Raw genomic sequence first — 18,352 nt, forward strand, 5'->3', positions numbered from 1 at the left:
CTCCCCCACTATCGCGTTGTCAGGTACTTATGTACATCCCCCACTCCTTTACAAAATTCTCGTTCCCCCACCACCTGGCCAGTAGTACCGGATGTGCGGCAACGTCGCAACCGTTAAGTACATAAGGACGAGTGGGAGGGGGGACGAAGGGGGGTACGAGAAAGAACTGGCAACGTGTGCCACATTCAAATCTGGACGGAACCCGGTCGGCCTCTCGGATCACCTCCGCACAAAACAGCAGAAAACGCGGGCCGCGAAAGAATCGCGTGTACACTAAGAACGGCCGTCCGACAACCGTTTCGTACTATCAGACCAGGATAGTCTGTCCGTTTATCATCGTGTACCTTCATTGTCAAGTACAAACACGAAATAAATTTGCAAACTGAGAGCGTACTTGGCGGCGCCCTCGTGCGACGACCCTTTCGCTTTCCCCACCGTAAGTGTGAATTTTGCGCGCGCGCACACATACAGTTTAATGTAAATGTCACGGGAACGTAGGGGTAGCGTGACCGTGTGGCGGAAGTGTTGTTTCGTGTGGTGGAATTATGTGCATGGACATTCAGGTTAACGAGAAGAAGAAGAACATGACCGACAGGAGTGTCGATGAAGACGTACAGATCGTCGAAGCCCGAATCAACAGAGGTAAGCTTTGAGGTTATGGGTGGCGGCGGCGGCGGCGGCGGCGATCGTGGTGGCAGCGACAGCAGACTCGCGCGTATCGTTCCCCCCCTCCTACCCCCTCTACCCCACTCTTTGGCACATGTTCTATCTCTTTTTCTCTTTCGATCGTTTCTATCCTACTCTTGTTGAATACTCGTTCCGTCCTTTTTCATCTTTCATTGCGTTTCTCACGCGACTTCCTACCACGTCCAATCACGTTACCCTTACCGTGCTGTACCAGTGCCTTGTGTGCTAGAAGGTACACATCATGCCTTCTGTTTTCTATAAGCTACGCCTCGTGCAGACCCGGCGAAACGTGGTTTCCTCAATGCCGACTACCTGTCAACGTCCACATCTTTCGTGTTGACAATTTTCCGTCGCAACAACACGTGGAATCTGAACAGATTGTTTGCATCAAGTTCGACGCATATCTTTTATCGCTCTTTTTTTCATTGCGTACTACAAATTTTTAGTGACGTCTTCTGGTTTACTTTTCGTTGTTGTTTCTTCGTTCGTTTATAAGCATCGTGTGCGTGTGTGCTCTGTACTTTATTGGGACTGGGTATAGGTTTACGGTTATATAAAACATTTAACGATTATTAATTCCACTATTGTTAGTTCACATGCAAGTGGCACGTGTTTATTGTAAATTCCTATTCAAGTTAAGTATCTACGAACCTTTATGTGCCAGAGTGTATTATTATTTTTAAGCACAACGTACATAAATTGTAAACTGAAGGAAAGAATTTGTTGTCAGAAAATTGTAAATATTTACCGATTGTTCCTACTGCTATGCGTAATTTATGAAAGGAACAATACTGTTATACTTTTATCGGTTTTATGTACGAAACCTCTTTCATTTTTTGCAAAAATTTCCGCGTACCGACTATACAGAATACAGTTTACTATTTTTACATGCGATGAATCGTTAATAACAAGAGTTATGTGCACTGCAATGTATGACCAATAAAAGAATATTAATTCACATTTCATTTTATCTGCGTGTGCTTGCAGAGGATGACGTCATGGTTTATTTAAAGCAGACGGTAAGATGATCTTAGCAATATTGTAGATATATATTTTTTTTGGAAAGGATCTCTGTCTACAATGAATATTTAAATTAGAGAGCTGTATAGCTTTCGTAAAGATGAAATATGAGGAGCGTAATATGTACCTTTTTTTATTAAACATTTTTTTAGGAAAACGACTATCAGATATTAAATATCTTTCAGAAGAAGAAAATTTTAGATTTTTTATAAAAATTTATTTGTAGTTAATCAATGGCTAAAGCATGCTTTCCCATCCCATTTATTTCTGTATATATACTCTATAAATTGAAATCTAAATAAGTATGTAAATGCAATTATATGATAAAAATAACATTCTAACTTGCTTCGTACGAATATGTAGGAAAATGCATTTTTTTTACAAGCGATTATAAAGCTTGAATAAATCAGTTAATCTTACCTTTCACTTATTTTTTATGTAATCAGAATCAGTATTTCCTTTTCTACCGATATCTAACTAGTGCTTCTGTAAAAATATTAATATAATGTATGAATGCAATGTAGTATGATTAGTAACGTTCGTATTTCATTTCGTTATCGGTACAAAAATTGGTAAACTAATAATCTGAACAAAAAAAGATGAAAAAGCACAAAAGTTAGTTGATCGTAGCTGGAATATTTCTAAATAATCTAAAATTTATGCACATATACAAACATACAATGCAATATAATATGTACATACAAATTGCAACGAAAAGATTCATTTAAATACATGTTTCTATAATGTAGTAATAAACGCATAAAAGATGTAAACTGATTACATTTTAAAATATTTTTACATAAGAAAATAATAATGATTCTCAGTTGAAAATGAAACCAATAGAGAGAAGTACATTTTCTAATAACTCGCAAAATTATTGATGTTAAAATATATATGCTTTACACATTTTAGTATCCGTTTTAGTCAATTCACATCTGTACGCCTCGTGTAACGCGGAGCTCAGCTCGCTCCACCGACCAACCCGCCCGTTTGCTCCGCCAGCACATATATGCAAAGGCAACTATATACACTGTACATAAGAGAGCGAGAGCTGGGAGGGAAATATGTTCGGGCGTAGTATATAATATACCCATTCCCTATGTACTACATAAGAACCAAAGAATGATGTAACAAAGGCAGTTTCACGAAGTTTGCCGAGTATACCCGAGGCGATGGCTTCGTGCAAGTCGCATGCGTGCTTGTGTACTATGGAAACGCACACTACAAGGCTTGTCAGCTGCTACAAGTGTACGGCGCCATATGCAATTCTACTAAGTTGCGCAAAAAAAAATTACATCTATGAAAATGACAAAATGCCTGTCAAGTTCATCAATTGTTCTATCGTTCCAATTGATTATTCGCCATTTTTTCCGAATCTTCATTTTTCTATCACATAGCATAAAACGCGATGACCTTTGCATCGTTCGTCTTATCACGATTCAGGCAAACGTTCCATGTAAACGTGGCCGAGGGTATGATATATTTTACAGTACGTATTATTACGTCCTGTTTGCCTCTTTGATTTCGTAATTATGAACGAAAAGCAATGAGAAATATATTACTATTAAGAAGAAAAAGTAGTATGTAAGGGAAAGATTGTAAATGTTAGAGAGACAGAGAACAATGCAGTTATGGCAAAGAGAATGGATAGATTGGTAGAGGACACATCCGGTTCAACGCCATATTGTTCTGTAGTAATCTCTCCCCCCTCCATTCCCTCGTGTCATCCCTTCCACGGACTCTGCCATCGCTTGGCATAGCAACAGCAGCAATAGAGGGCTACTATAAATAGATCACTACGACCTTCCAGTGTTGCCAAAACGACTGGCCCAGCGTAAGCCATACAAGAAATCGGGCCAATCAAGGCCACGTCGGCCATTTTATAATGACAACGTCGCATGGTCGAAAGGATTAACGGTTTTACTATATACTTTGATTGCAATGCTATTTAAATAAAAAATAACGGTAAGATTGAACAAATTACTTTTTATTTGAAATGTTCAATGTATCCTATATATATAAACCGAAGAGTTCCTACTTTATACACTAATAAAGTATATCTGAATATTTACGAAAATATGTTTATCGTACAATTCACAAAAAAACTAGTTATTGTATTTATATAATAATGAGATAAATACATCTTGTATGATTTTTTGTTATGTGTTTCCTTAAGTATCGATCAAGCGACGTTGCTTCTCTCCGCACGCATCTATGTATTTATATGTACAACTAAAAAGTGAAAAAAAGAGACGAAGTGGGCGTGCCTGCAACGAGAAGCGGCAACGCTGGAGCCGTAAATCATGATTAAAATAATAAGTATAATACATATGTAGTACATAGGAGGCTGTCGGGTATATGTATGTAAGAGCTGCGCAGAGGCATAAACGTTATACGTACGGCTGCATTCTGCGCAGCTCCAATACCCCCACTATTATTATTTGACCCCCACTATCGCACAGAATCTCACGGGTAAGTTCCAGAAGTGATGGTGGGGATGAAACGCAAGCGTTAGAGGAGGGAAGGGCACCTGAAACCGCGACTATATACCCCCGCGTGCGTTTACCAATCTTGGCACTTTGCCTGAAAGAGCATATCGACCGTGCAACGTTGTCACATCGTCTGCGCGATCTTACGCGCTGGCCCTGGCCACTCTTTGAGTGGTATGTACCTAGCTGCTGCAGCCGATCCATGCCACACGATGCGAAATCCGATTGAGGATATGGTTCACCTATTTATACGATCCAGTGACGTACCTATTTATACAGTGCAAAATTTAATAATTCTTCGATTGAGAACAAATGTCTTGAAATTATATAAATTTATGTACACGTTACAAGTTTTAATTGTGTTTTTGTGCAATTGCGTAAAGTTAACTATATTAAACTTTTGAAAGGAAACTTATCTCGAGTGATAGTTTCGATAATTTGTTATTTCACATGTTAAAAAAAGTAAACGGTGCAGTATAAGATAATTGTAAGAGTATACTTGTTTGCATTGCACTTGAAAATGTTGATTGTATTTTCTATATTGCCACAATCGAGCCACACATCAGATGTTATACTGCTGGAAATTTAGAAATTCCACGTGATCAAAAACATTTAGTCGTAACACTAGATCATTCTTCTTAAGAGATTTTTCTATTTGCTACATTTAACACGCTGGCGATGATTTATGTTTCTACGTTACCTTCTAGCAGTTAAATTATAGTTTAGTCGCGAGTATATCAACAATGCGATACAAATTAGGAAAATTGTAGTACTACACAATTGCTTAAACATTTATTCATTTATCGTATTTATTTCTATATAACTTTTTGTCACATTTTTTGCCAATTGTAGTATATCTAGTATTCGAAACCTTTATTGTACGCTGAATTATATTACTATATGTTAATTTTTTATCCGCTATAATTAGGATATGTGTATGTGACAGTATAAAAAAATAATGAAAAAGAACAATCACATACGGGATAGGCATGCGTATTAACGTAACACATAAAGATTTTTCTTTTTTTTCCTTTTCTCGTTATTATGCAATATTTATTCATTAAAAATTTACTAAAACAAAATGACGTTTTTCGTATTTATATTAATACATTTCTAAATATTTATATACATTTAACATTGTAATTTATCGAATTTCTACGCATAAGTGTATAATACACATAACAATCGTAACTATAATTGAATAATTTTGAAGGATTGAAATATTAATTTTATAACACAAAATTGAATAACATCTTTCACTTATCACTGTTCGGCTTCAACTAAAGACCGCCGCGATGCAATGCTCTTATATACTCCCTGCATGGAATATCAAAGCACGCGGTTATACAGTAATTAATATAAACAGAACCGCCTACGCAATTTGTGAAGCATTTACTTATAATAAACGAAAAAACATTTCTTTTATTATAGATTGACGATTTTTTTAATAATTTTCCAAAATTAACGATATCCTGCAACAATTCCATAATAATATTTATTTTTTCCCATTATTCGTGACGCGTTCATTGTTACATCTGTTTAAATTATCAGCGCATGCGTAAAATGCTTATTTTATATCTAGAAGCGAAATTCTGTATAATTAATAATATTGAATGTTGCGGGTAGATGGCAGCAGCTATTGGAAAGACTGTCGATCTCTTTTTATCTAGAATTATAAAAATTTTTGTAGACATAGTACACAATTGTAATTGAACATTTTACTCGGAGAAGCATAGATGATTGATACATACTACAATAGTTTGATACTTTAATTATTCACAATTACGATGCTAGTATCATAAGATGTTATTTCGTTTCGTGTTTGGTAATTCGTCTAACTTACCAAAACAGTAAAAATCAACCCCTTGAATTATCACTTGATAAAATTGTCGTACATTGTATTTCCACAATTTCTACGTGGTAAACAAACCAGTAAAATGTAATAAAAAGTTTGCACATAGAACAAACTAATATATATGTATACATATCAGTCCCATAGTAAGATGATGTTGATGTTAATTGGTAAAAAAAAAAAAAAGAGTAAGATCGAGATGTATGGATTCTTAAAAGTGGAAAGTTAAAGTAAATTGTGTTCGTGTATCGTAGAGGACGATACTCGCACGTACCTAGTGGTACAGTCCGCGTGGAAAACGAAAACGTAGGTCGCTCGGATCCGTATGATTCGTGGTCGGGTAGACCGCGGAATGCCTAGTGTCCCGTGCAGTTGCAGGCAGACAGCTCGATGCTACGACATGGCCTACTGAGCGGCCTGCAATCACAGATTTACAGAGGCCGAATCCGCGTAAAATGGCGCTACCCTCGATCGAGAACACCGTAATCCGTAGCAGAGCTTCGGCGGGGTCCAGAGGTACGCCCGTTCAAAAAACATGTACGTGGTCAGTGTCAACGGTAGTACCGTCTACGTACGTTTATCTACCCTCGAACGTATCCCCCGAGAGTCGAGACTGAGCGTGGTTGGACTCTTTCGCGCCAGTTGCTATTATCGTAGTAACCAGGCGAAGTGAAACGTCGAGGGAAAGCGTGAAAACAACAAGCCGAGAGAGTTGAAACGGGATTAATTTTCCGTCCGAGCCCATTCTTCTCGTCGTGTAACATGGTCGTGTCTCGTCCCGTCGACAGTGCACATCGGTAGACGCGCCGCATATAACCTCTTTGCTGATTTGCGTTCTCCTTTCCATCCACCGATATGTGATTTCGACTATATTAAAAGACACCGTTAATCATCGAAGATGAGGAACGACATTACGGACATGCACACAGTGAACGCTGATAGCAGCACAGACGCCATATGGCTCGAGAAAAGGAGTCCGTCGCAGACGGCGCCCGATCAAGTGTCACTCAGTACGTTCCAAACGCATCTTTCCCTTAACAAACGAAAGATGTTGCGCTTTTTAAAAAATCAGTGTGTCCAATCTTGTTCGTAACACTTTCGTGTACCCCCGTCTCCGTGCTTTTATTAGCCCCTTGTTTTCGTTTGTTAATCGATGTCAGGCTTTAAAAGAGCGCGAGAGTATTCTTTCTCTTTTCCTTTTTTTTCCTTCAATTTATCAATAGCTGAGATGTACAGCGGGGCAACTATTTTATGCTTTCGTTGAATTTAAGTCAATTGTTGTCTTGTTTAAACAACGTTCTCAGAGAAGATTACATTCAAATTGATTAATCGATTAATAATCAATTAACACATGTCACGTGCACAGTGTTTTCAATTGTTTGATGTTTTTAAAGTTCTGGGTACTGCAGATACGTCGGATCCGAATTTAATTTAGTTTTGCGATTTCCGATAATTACAGATTATCTAACGATTTCTAATAGAGAATTTGAAGATTTTACAAAAAATACCTGTACGAACAATATGAATTAATAGTAACGATCATATATGTTGTCTCGTTATATTTATCTTGGTAATTTAACTCGTTTGGAATGTTGAAATGAAAGTAAACAATATCAAGAAAAAAAATATTTTTATATTAATTTTTCTGTGCTGATAGTGGTTTGTGTGTGGTTATTCATTTATACCAATGATAAACGATTATTTGAATCAATAATATCATGTAAATATTGTGATAATTCTAATGTATATATTAGTTACAATAGTAACTAGTCGTCGTGCGTACAAATTACGAACATGTGTACAGTTCAATTTTATGTCCAAGTTTTATAATGTGAAAGAAAATTTCTTTGTAACGGAAAGAATTTCACGAATCTGGTTTACGATGAATGAAATTGGCAATTGTAATAGGTCATGATTTTTACGATGTGTTTACTGTGGAACGATAAGAGATAGTTGTCTGAATTCATTGCCGATTACAAGTTGTAACACCGTATATTGACACGCGATACGTATTTTCCCGCGCTTATTGTCGTTAAAGAAATCTGTACATAATTTCATTCTGTGATTATTTCTAAACAAATAACGAATTTCCTTTTGAGCAGCGATTTTCCTTCTATGCATTCTGTGAATTTCTATTCTTTGTTTAAAGCTTCACCTTTTTACTTATAAATGGTTGAAAAATGCAAATAGAATTTACGTCGATTTTTATCGTTATTGATTTAAATGATACTTGACACCGTTAACGCTAAGATACGTTAAATATTAATTCTACGCACTTTATTTATATTCTGTTTACCTTTAACGTATATTCGTATCTAAAATGCATAGGTTTCGCTAGTCAAGATAATTATTATAATAGCCTGTAATTATTAAGACGTGATGGTCCCCTTTTGAAAAAATGTCTTACTTAAAACGTTATCTAAAGCTTTTACAAATTATTTTCTCGCTATTGTGAAAAATATACATACGTATCGATCAAATTGTAAACTGTTGATGCTCGTGTTGCAGTGCGTTGTAGTTGAAAATAATGCGAGTGATTTTTGTCTTTTCCAGATTTGGATAAAATCGTTGTTAAACAAGAACTCCCCGATGAGGCGGAAATCCGAGAATTGGCAGCAAAAATGGTGGAAGCAAACAAGGCGAAAATGGTCAGTGCGCCAGGTGTGCAGCCACAGCAGAGACCCCCGCAGTGTTTGCTACCGCAATCGAATCTACCTGGTATTTTAGGATATTTGAATAAACGGCCGGCAGATTCATCAACCACTGTAGCAACGAAAGCTTCGCCCACTGAGGGCAAAGTACCGCCAGACGACGAGAGTCAAAGAGGCCGTTTCGGATGGACAAGTTTCGACGACTGTCATATACCATATATATTTCGTTCAGGCGAGAAATATTGCGCTGTACGAATCTTAGAGTCTAAGTTACTGAACAAGTACCTGAGTTATCTACACTCGGACATCTACAGTTGTACGTGTATAAGGAGTTACTACATTACGGAGGCGGAGAGCAAGTTGTTCACCGAGATAAACACGAAACACTGTGAGAATCAGTTCGGAAGGGAACAATTTACGTGTAAGGATTTAGTGGTTCGACTGTCGGATGCGAAGGAGTTCTATACATTTCTGGACGTGTGTTACACGAAATTGACCGCGGGCACGAATCCCAATGTGTCCAGTGGACACAAAGCTGACAAATGTGGATTCATACGGATAAATAAGGAATCTGTAGTTCCTTATACGGTTAAGGACGGTCTTCAGTACGTCCCTCTGTTTTACTTTGAGGGTGAAACCGAGAATCTTAAACTGAAAGCGGAGAAGCTCGAGGGTTGGGACTTGTCGTATTTGAAATTTTGTTGCAAGGTACAGGGTATTCGTAACGAACTGTTTGCAAGTGAAACATGCTCGGTTATTAGTTTGAATGACATTAAAAGTTATTTCCCCCCGGGAACGGGATTCGAGGACTATTGGCCGACGAAAGTGATGGACTCCCAATTATTAGTGAATAGTAAAGGTGGTGGTAGCGGTGGCGGCTGGACGAAACAGCCTCCAACACCGCCTGCGACGAAACCAGTTCCCGTTCAAAATAATGTGAATAAAGCGACGGTTAATGCACGTGTTGTTACCCCTATGCACAATATGCTACCACGTGGATCTGTCGCGAACACGTCGCAAGTGCAACAACGTGTCAGTCTACCCAGGCCTGTTGCAACCACTCATCCCGCGCATTCTTCGCCAACGGCGCTTACATCCGATAGATCGAATATCGTCACACAACCGATGTTAAACACGGTGCAAAGTGTGAACGGCTGGACGGGCCTTGTCGGTGGGCAACCCACCTTCCAAACGTCGCTCGTTTCTCAGCCTAGTTCAATCATACGAATGCCCTCGTCTTTAAACATGCACAGTGTAAGTTTCTTTTTACTATATTTCTCTTCTCGTTCCTATCGTACGATTAACTGGACATTTTTGCAATTCTTCAACAATATTTCACCCTTCAATGCCGAATCTATGAATTGCTTTTAAGAATACAAATTTTACATGTAGAAATCCATAGGTTTAACTATTATATACGCGTGTTTAAAGCTGGACGTTATTAGTATATCTTATAGCTTAGGACACGATATTTAGCTAGCTTGAATCTAGATTCTGTTTAATGGGTGAAACGCATTAATTGAAAATTAATTGCAAGTAATTGAGGGGACCGGTAACGCAGATATCTGTCGAGTGTATAATTGGATGCGTGAAAGAGGACGCTCTAAACTTGTTCGAATCAAATAGATTATGAATAAAATTCAATATGGCGTCATTATAACCTTTACAATACATTTAATTTCGCATAAGCATAATTATTTGAACTTGTGAATTGCTAAACTTACAATTTGCATTTTTTAATTCATTTCTACAAATACTATCAGCGGATATAGAAAAAGAACAATTTTTTGGTACCGAAATCAAATTTACCCGGCGATTCTTTAGTATGACAATAACACCTGTTTTCTGACACAGAAATAGCAATAATTTCTTTTTTTATGTTAAAATATAGAGAAACGATATTAAAATAAGTTTTTCATCCGAATAGCGTTAATGTCACATGACATTTTAATTTATGTATGATTCTTTTTATTTTAGCAAATAACTCAACCAACAAAAAATTATTCACAACAGTCTAGTAGAAGTAGAGGGGGTGGTAGCAGTGCAGCAACTCCGTATCCTGGAGTATATCCAGCTACAACTATGCAGAGTGTTGCTCAGGCTCAACCACCCCCTCTTGTCAGAGCAACTGTCCATTCCAGTCAACCTAATCTTGGGTAAGTAATAAAAAATGTTTCTTTATAACCACCTTCTTTTATATATATATATATATATATATATATATATATATATATATATCTATGTATATGTTACTCATTTAAATAAAGCTTTAGAATATTCAGGATAATTTTGTTATACTTCACGTTAAGCATTTCCTCTTCTTGCGCAACGTTACCAATGCTTCGTGCTTGCTTTCAATTTAGTGATCGAGAACAGTAAATTATATATTGGATGCGAGCCCGATATTAAAATTACACTATGAAACGTTTCTTAATAATTATACATACACGCGTGTACATACATTTATTTATCGAATATTACATCCTCTCTGTTTTAAATATTAATTATAGTTTACTATTTCAAGTCAAATTGGGAATTAAATATTTAGTAAATATTCTTTTATATTATATTTATTACTCGCATTATATATAGTTTATAAATATGTATGAAAAATTTCAAATAGCTTTCATTTAAGAAGTGACATTTCTTTAATACGATGGACATGTATATTATAGTTAAATAATTATATATATAAGCATGGAGTGTTAAATTTTAGGGAACCTCTTTATTTCTTTCGAGTATATGTAATTATATTTTTTATCTGCAAAATATATTATTATTTATTATGTGGAAAACCTGCACTATAGCTTTTTGCATTTGTACATACAACGTATGATTTTTTTGTATAGTTATCCAACCTATGGGAAGGATGACTGGTGAGTCCCTGTAAAATGTACTATAGTCATGATTACTACACAAAAGTAAGATAGCATGCACAAAGACATTATAATTAACAAATTTCTGATTTATATCAAATTACGGTAACTACATATCGTACCTGTGTTACATCTTCAAAGATTATTTGTACTTTGTTCTTAATACTTCATTTTCTTTTTATTTACTAAAATGCAATATATATTTATTTTATATAATTTTCTTTCCATTTTTTTTTATATGCTTTTATTTCCATTACTTATAAATTAAATTTTTATTAACATTTTCACTTAGAAATGTTATAAAATGACATTTTTAATAAATATAAATAAATATCAGAAGTGTAAATAATTGTGTTTTTTTATTATTCTTACTTTTGTATATACTATATAATAATATGGTATATTATATCATTTTTTATTTAATAATTATGTTCCTTTACATAATATATTACAGAGAGTTTTCAATTTCAATTATTTTTTTTAATTATTTAAAAAATATTAACTGTAATAGAATATTAAATTTTACGTAAATTTAAAATATCTTTTGATATTATTGTCTCGAAACATTATGTAAACATTACATATAAAAAATCATTATATATGTATATACATTTTGTAGGGAATCTAATTACAACGATATCATTAGATCCTTAATGATCAATATTTATTAGGTCATAATACATTAAATGTCCATTTCAATTTCAATATATAATACGTAAAAGCACAGTCTGTAATGTGTATTAATGTATATTTCATATGTCCATAATTTGAAGCGATTACAGAAATTATTTAGCATTGTTTCATTGTAATGATAAAAAATATTCTGCGAATGATATTGAAAAATACTAGTCATGAAATAAAATGTACAAGATATTACCTTATTTATTTGGTTTATATTCAATATTGATTCTATTTAGAATATTTACATTTTATAATACTTAGAAGTTCAATATTTTATGAAAATGAAAGTTTGTTAAAAATGTATAATAATTCTTTGGCAAATATAATTTAATTAGAATGATAAAAGTATGTTAATTAGAAATGAAAGTGTATCTATTTTAACTGCAGGAAGTGGGCATTTAATGTATTACAATCTAATATTTGGTTTACATATATTTCTACATTCATATCCTTTTGTACTAGCATACACTTAAAAATCTAAATTATTCAGCAACACGTTGATTATTTGTAAAATATCTACAATATTTTATCTTACTTAAACGCGTTCTGTAATTTCATTAGGTACTATACTTCATATAAATCACACATGATTACAGTTTAACATATATTTCATAAATTTGCACATTTCTCAAAATTTATTGCAATATTTTTCTATTTTAGGGTTACATCGACGTATACTACACCTTCTTTAGGTGTTCCTAATGCCGTTACAGCAAGTACATACCCTCAAATGCTTGGTTTAAGTGAGCAAGTGCAAGCTCTGATGCCGTCACCCACCTCTGTATCTACCTTGTTGCATCCGCAAAGGCATACACCATCCGTACATAACACATCTCATACAAAATATCCGCCGCCATTAATTCCAGTTAATGGAAGTAATAACAGTTCCAGGTATATTATCAGTTTCTTCGTTTTTCTTCCTTAAATATTGTAACAAACGATACTTGTGTTGTTATCAATAAATTGCTATTGGGGAATTTCTTTTTAGGGATTCAAGAGGTAGGAAACCATTGATTCCAATATTAGAAACACATGTATCAGCCTGTCAAGTTCAACCTTACCAAGTTCAAAAAGCGCTCGTTGGAGATAAAATGGTACCTTGTATTAATTTCAAGCCGTATGTATCCTCTGAACTACTGATGACCCTTCCTGACTTCGTCGCTCAGTATTTTCCTGCCTGTGACATCAATAGTTGTCGGCAAGTCCTTACGGACGTTTTACACGTAGACTTGTATCAGGGAAATAGGTAAGTGAAACATTATTTTCTAAATTAATTAATCAAGTGTAAAGCATTATTATAAATTATTATTATTATAAATAGAGTGAGAGAAATTCTTTAGAAATTCAAAGTACAAAGCAGTACGACAGAATAATAATAAATTTTTGTTCTACAAGGCTTTGTTTTTCAGAAAAATATATTATACAGTGGTTTCTGCTACGCATATCTTGCTATTGTAATTGTTTCTGTGTCTTAAATAATTACAAGCATTGAATGCCTAAAAAGGAAAATTATTTTAGTTTTTGAGGAAATAAACATGTAGACTGTATTAGAAACAATCAGAGTTGGGCATTATTCAATAAATCTACATATAAGGGTATTGTATGTCAATAACATTAATATTCAATGTGAATCAATGCTATGTGCTACATAAAAGCGAGGAAATTGCTGTGATATAACATACATGTGTCCAGATAAGGAAAGATCCTGAGAGTTGATTCTCATTAAGTGTTAACATTGAATTTGTTTGATTCTATTAATAATATTTATGTACAAGAGAAACTGGTTAATAACTTTGATATTAAAATCTTATAACCTTGATAATGACAAAGTAAAAAAAGGAATAAAAATTATATCTTGGTTGAAAAGTATTCTGTAGCTATTATGATACCAATGCAATAGTACTAGTATAAAAATGTTTGCAAAGTCATTAGAAGAGATAAAAGTGTTCTGTGCAGCACTTACAATTACATTAAATGCATATAAGAAATAAGAACCATGTATAATTCATTAATTACCAATCGCTATTTCGAGAAAGATTATATTTATGATACGTGCCTCATAGAATTTATTGAATTTGAATTCATAGACACAGAGCATATATACAGTTTGCGAATGCTGTTTAGGACAAAAATTTATTCATCGCGGAATTATTTCGGGTAACGAATAACAAATAGATTCATTTATTTCAAATAATGAAAAAAAATGTACTCCCAAATAACAAATAATGGTAGAAATTTATTTTTGTCTAATAAAATCGTTATTTTTTTTACTCACGGATAAATCTTGAGAATTTATTCGTTATTCAGAAGAAAGTTTACCCAACTCTGCAAACATACGTAATACGTGATAGATAATTTAATTCGTACAATAGAGCTTTGTTTAAGATTCTGACAGTTATTTTATTTTTAATTAAAGACTCATTATTTACACAGTAGTAGTTATAAAATCTGCCAGTCATTTGTTTGTGTACTTGATCGATTTTCAAAGTAATTTCTCAAGAGAATGAAACTTCTTCTAATAAAACGTTATGCAATCCATTTGTTTTTTAACGCGACGTGCGATATCGAGGCAAGTTTAGATCGGCGATCGGCTCGGCTGTTGACACATCTCGTCCAGTCAGCCGGCAGCCTGAGTAAATATTAGTGTTTCACTCCGCACCAGAATTACATAGATATTACTTATGCCATTATTATACCTTTATTATTATTGCTTGTAGTACTTGTTACCATTGGTATTATAATTTCGTTGTATATATTTTCTAAAGATGTCCTAACTTTATAAGTGCAACAAATTTCGCTTCCTTCTTTCAATTTCGAAATATTTTATTTAAAATAAACATTAATTTCACACTTATAAATGATATAAACCATTTTTAATTAAAAGCACTTCCCTTTAAAGGCTGCAAATGGAGATGTTAAGGGAAGCAGGAAAGTGTTCATCGATAAACGAAGAGCTACCGTTAATACAAGTGAAAAGTATAATGAAATATATGCCTCAATTGAAGTATATGTTCAATAGAGGCAGTGATATGGTGATGCCCGCGCCTGCACATTCCTCCGAGGAACACCCTGCCAAAAAGCGTCAACGCACCAGCTAGGATTGGCTACAGCCTTACTGGCCTACTTATGATTATTACCACTCGGCATTCTAGAAAAGCCGACCACCTTTGACTCGTGTGTAACAAATCAGCATTACTACATGCTCCGAGACATAAATCTATATTGACGTCATGTGCCAGAAAGTATGTGCACACAGCCGAAGATTACCTTTTATAATACACACAATCTGTGACACACATGTCAGCTATTTCTTTCTCCAAAGTGTATCTGTCGACGAGAGTATGCTTGTAAATAAAACTGAGGTGTATAAAATTAGCGTTGCACAGTTGAGAGTTTAGATATGCTTTTATTACATTAAATTTATGAAAATTTTTCTTTAAGATTTCCGTTTTTATATCTAGCTGTTGAAGGATATGGCAAGCAGAAACAATGATTAAAATATCGTCAGAATCAAGATCATTCCTTGAAGTTTGTTTTTTCGTTTTTCATTTCATTTTTCTTCACCTCTGCTGCACAGAGTTTCTTGCGTGTTTTTTTATTTCTTTGTAAATAAAGTGAAAATTAATTCGGAGAAAGAATGTGCCGTCAAGCGAGGACTATTAAACGAGAGTGCGAACTGATGTTGGGATCTATTTAAGATTCACTTCTACGTCGCGCGTTGAACGGATGTCAGAAAAAAATTCGGCATTTATATATTTAAAGAGATGGAGGATAATGCTTCTTCAAGTTCCTAGCTATTACTAATATGTACCCTGATAACTGCTGAAAGATAATTTGAAACTGTTACTAATTCACAACAATGGTTTAATATAAATTGTGACGTGAATTTAGCAAGACTTATTAAGTAAAAACATTCTAAGTTTCGGATATTGGAAAATTCTATTTTCTGAAGTTCAGAAACACCGTACACAGCGATGCGAATCATTCTGTTCAAATATCGTCAGTGTGTAAAAATCTAAGTCAATAAAGAAAAATGCTGTTTAGGATACCATTAAAAGTACGACACTTATAAACAGTCAATGAAATATGTACTACCAGTGTTTGTGAAGGCTTTATAGCTACTTAAAATGTGAATACAATCATTTCTAAAAGTATGCGAAAGTTGTAATTGATTTTATTAAGAGAGAAGTAGAATCAGCTTATTGTATTTAGAAAATCCAAGCTTAAGAAAGTTTGCTTTCTACTGAATGATAACTAAATAACGTTGTTAATTTTATTATATTAACAAAGTTCATACTTATTGATTATTCATGAAAATATTTCACGAGTTCGTTAGTATGAGATATATGTTAATCCAATCTGTTTACTTCTATGATAAATTGTTAACAGCTTGCGATTAATTTGATAAAAAGAAGAGAAGAAATAGTATTGAATTTGTTGCAAAATTATATCAGACGATAGAATTTGCAAACGTCTGAGATGGTCTTCCGTTTTAATATTCGTATAGGTACAAAGGTAAACTGATTTAAATGAATTATTTAATATAATTTTCTATATTCACAAATACATGTTATTTAAACATGTTTGTACCGAATGAAAGGTAGTACACGTTGTATAATCAAGAAAACTGAAATCTTTATGTGAAATGTATAAGACCACAATCTCAGCTGATCCAGTTCTCGAAAAAAGAGGCTTAAATTAGTATTACTGACTGATTAACTTTCACATTCGCTATTACTACTACATAAAAGAAAAACTAAGTATGTATATGAAAAAAACGACATGTATATATATGTATATGTATGAATATAATTTTAGTGATAAATTAATGTTGACCATCGTGGATTTCTCACATAAGAGAAAGGCTTAGGCATCCTGTTACGGTGGAAATGGTATATTTTGTTATTTATAAATTACATTTATTTCACAATCATAACTTCACAAATTCTATTGCCATTGAAAGGATCATATACCACGGACTGGTGTCTACCATTTTCTAATGTTACAATGAAAAATGTTATAGTAAAAAAAAAATAACCCAAGAAATTCATACTAAAAAAGTATTTAACGAAGGAAGTCTGTGCAATAACATGTAAAACAATATTTATCGTTTACACTTCATAATGTGCCAGATTTTAATATTTGTATTTTCGTAAAATAAGTTACAAGAGAAGAATGAACACGATCGTTATCATTTAAGTCGCGTTAATTTCAGACGTATGTAATATAATGTAGATATTTTATTTTATTTAATAAATGAAGTAAAATATTAATAATGATAATTTGGTTAACATGTCATTTTTGCGTTGTATTGTACATACATTGTTGTAAACAGTAACTGCAGTTTCTTATGTATGTATGTACCTATAGTTACATGAAAAAACATGTAAGCAGCATACTATAAAAAATGTATACTATTGGAGGGCACACGAACACGAATTCACTAATAAATACACAAGTTGGAAAAGAATTTCTTGAATTATTTTTATAAAAACCTCGGTACGTGCATATTATCAGTGCTTCATACTATTGTATGGGGCATGTCAAATAATATATTACATGTACTGTATTATAAAGTTAAAAGAAAGAAGAAAAGAGAAGTGGGAAGAGGGAAATGAAAAATTGTGGGCCCAGTCCAAAAATTAGAACATAATTATTTTTAGTATGTTAGATTAGAGCATTTATTTGTTAACACATGTTAAAATAATGCGTGTATTATACTTTATCACACTATCATCTGTACATATAGATCATAAGAATTAGAAATACTAGACATTTCAAATAAATTCATGATATAATTAAGAAGCGTTGATTATTTTATACTTTAAATCAATTACAACGACATGGATCTATTTTCGAACCTTACTGGAAAAAGTAATCGTTTAAAGGTACGATGTTTAACAATTTATAGTATCACAACGGTAGACGATACGAAGGATGAAATATTCAAAAATAATACGATTAAATCGTTTTATATAGAAAAAAAAAAAATATATATATATATATATCAGCGGACATGAAAGCAAAACTAAGAAAGACGATTGAAGTTTCGTAATTCTAATTAATTCTGAACTTAAATGTTCGAGAAATTGAGAA

At 33.7% G+C, this 18,352-nt stretch overlaps 2 protein-coding genes and 2 long non-coding RNA genes across 11 annotated transcripts; 2 read left to right on the forward strand and 2 right to left on the reverse strand.

Moving 5' to 3' along the window:
- The first annotated feature begins 48 nt into the window (after window positions 1-48).
- Window positions 49-17,424, forward strand: LOC143423258 (uncharacterized). Of its 8 annotated transcripts, none has more exons than XM_076894458.1 (7): window positions 49-436; window positions 8,602-9,953; window positions 10,677-10,855; window positions 11,549-11,575; window positions 12,917-13,147; window positions 13,245-13,502; window positions 15,156-17,424. In XM_076894458.1, the coding sequence occupies exons 2-7, from the start codon at window positions 8,670-8,672 to the stop codon at window positions 15,352-15,354; spliced, it is 2,178 nt and encodes a 725-aa protein (XP_076750573.1). In that variant the 5' UTR covers window positions 49-436; window positions 8,602-8,669; the 3' UTR covers window positions 15,355-17,424. The 8 variants fall into 8 exon arrangements, 6 of the variants coding, with proteins under 6 accessions (XP_076750573.1, XP_076750571.1, XP_076750572.1 ...); XM_076894456.1 differs by lacking the exon at window positions 49-436 and adding an exon at window positions 6,359-6,585; XM_076894457.1 differs by lacking the exon at window positions 49-436 and adding an exon at window positions 6,359-6,564.
- On the forward strand, window positions 436-1,652 carry LOC143423274 (uncharacterized). The gene is made up of 2 exons (XM_076894485.1): window positions 436-642; window positions 950-1,652. The coding sequence occupies exons 1-2, from the start codon at window positions 546-548 to the stop codon at window positions 1,180-1,182; spliced, it is 330 nt and encodes a 109-aa protein (XP_076750600.1). The 5' UTR covers window positions 436-545; the 3' UTR covers window positions 1,183-1,652.
- LOC143422891 (uncharacterized) lies at window positions 5,644-6,182 on the reverse strand. Its single transcript, XR_013101777.1, has 3 exons — window positions 6,165-6,182; window positions 6,040-6,109; window positions 5,644-5,862 (listed from the first exon to the last, which is right to left on the reverse strand). It is a non-coding gene; the product is annotated as an uncharacterized LOC143422891 (long non-coding RNA).
- LOC143423275 (uncharacterized) lies at window positions 6,329-6,895 on the reverse strand. Its single transcript, XR_013101809.1, has 2 exons — window positions 6,624-6,895; window positions 6,329-6,465 (listed from the first exon to the last, which is right to left on the reverse strand). It is a non-coding gene; the product is annotated as an uncharacterized LOC143423275 (long non-coding RNA).
- Window positions 17,425-18,352: the final 928 nt, after the last annotated feature.

This window comes from Xylocopa sonorina, chromosome 4 (genome assembly GCF_050948175.1).
Source record: "Xylocopa sonorina isolate GNS202 chromosome 4, iyXylSono1_principal, whole genome shotgun sequence".
NCBI classification, from domain to species: Eukaryota; Metazoa; Arthropoda; class Insecta; order Hymenoptera; family Apidae; genus Xylocopa; species Xylocopa sonorina.

What these genes read in the sequence shown, in the direction of transcription:
- LOC143423258 (XM_076894454.1), top strand. Translation starts at nt 6,947, where the DNA reads ATGAGGAACGACATTACGGACATGCACACAGTGAACGCTGATAGCAGC. An exon ending in GGAAGTAATAACAGTTCCAG is followed by an intron (nt 13,148 to 13,244) that starts GTATATTATCAG and finishes ATTTCTTTTTAG; the next exon opens with GGATTCAAGAGGTAGGAAAC. An exon ending in GACTTGTATCAGGGAAATAG is followed by an intron (nt 13,503 to 15,155) that starts GTAAGTGAAACA and finishes TTCCCTTTAAAG; the next exon opens with GCTGCAAATGGAGATGTTAA.
- LOC143423274 (XM_076894485.1), top strand. Translation starts at nt 546, where the DNA reads ATGTGCATGGACATTCAGGTTAACGAGAAGAAGAAGAACATGACCGAC. An exon ending in CGAAGCCCGAATCAACAGAG is followed by an intron (nt 643 to 949) that starts GTAAGCTTTGAG and finishes GTTTTCTATAAG; the next exon opens with CTACGCCTCGTGCAGACCCG.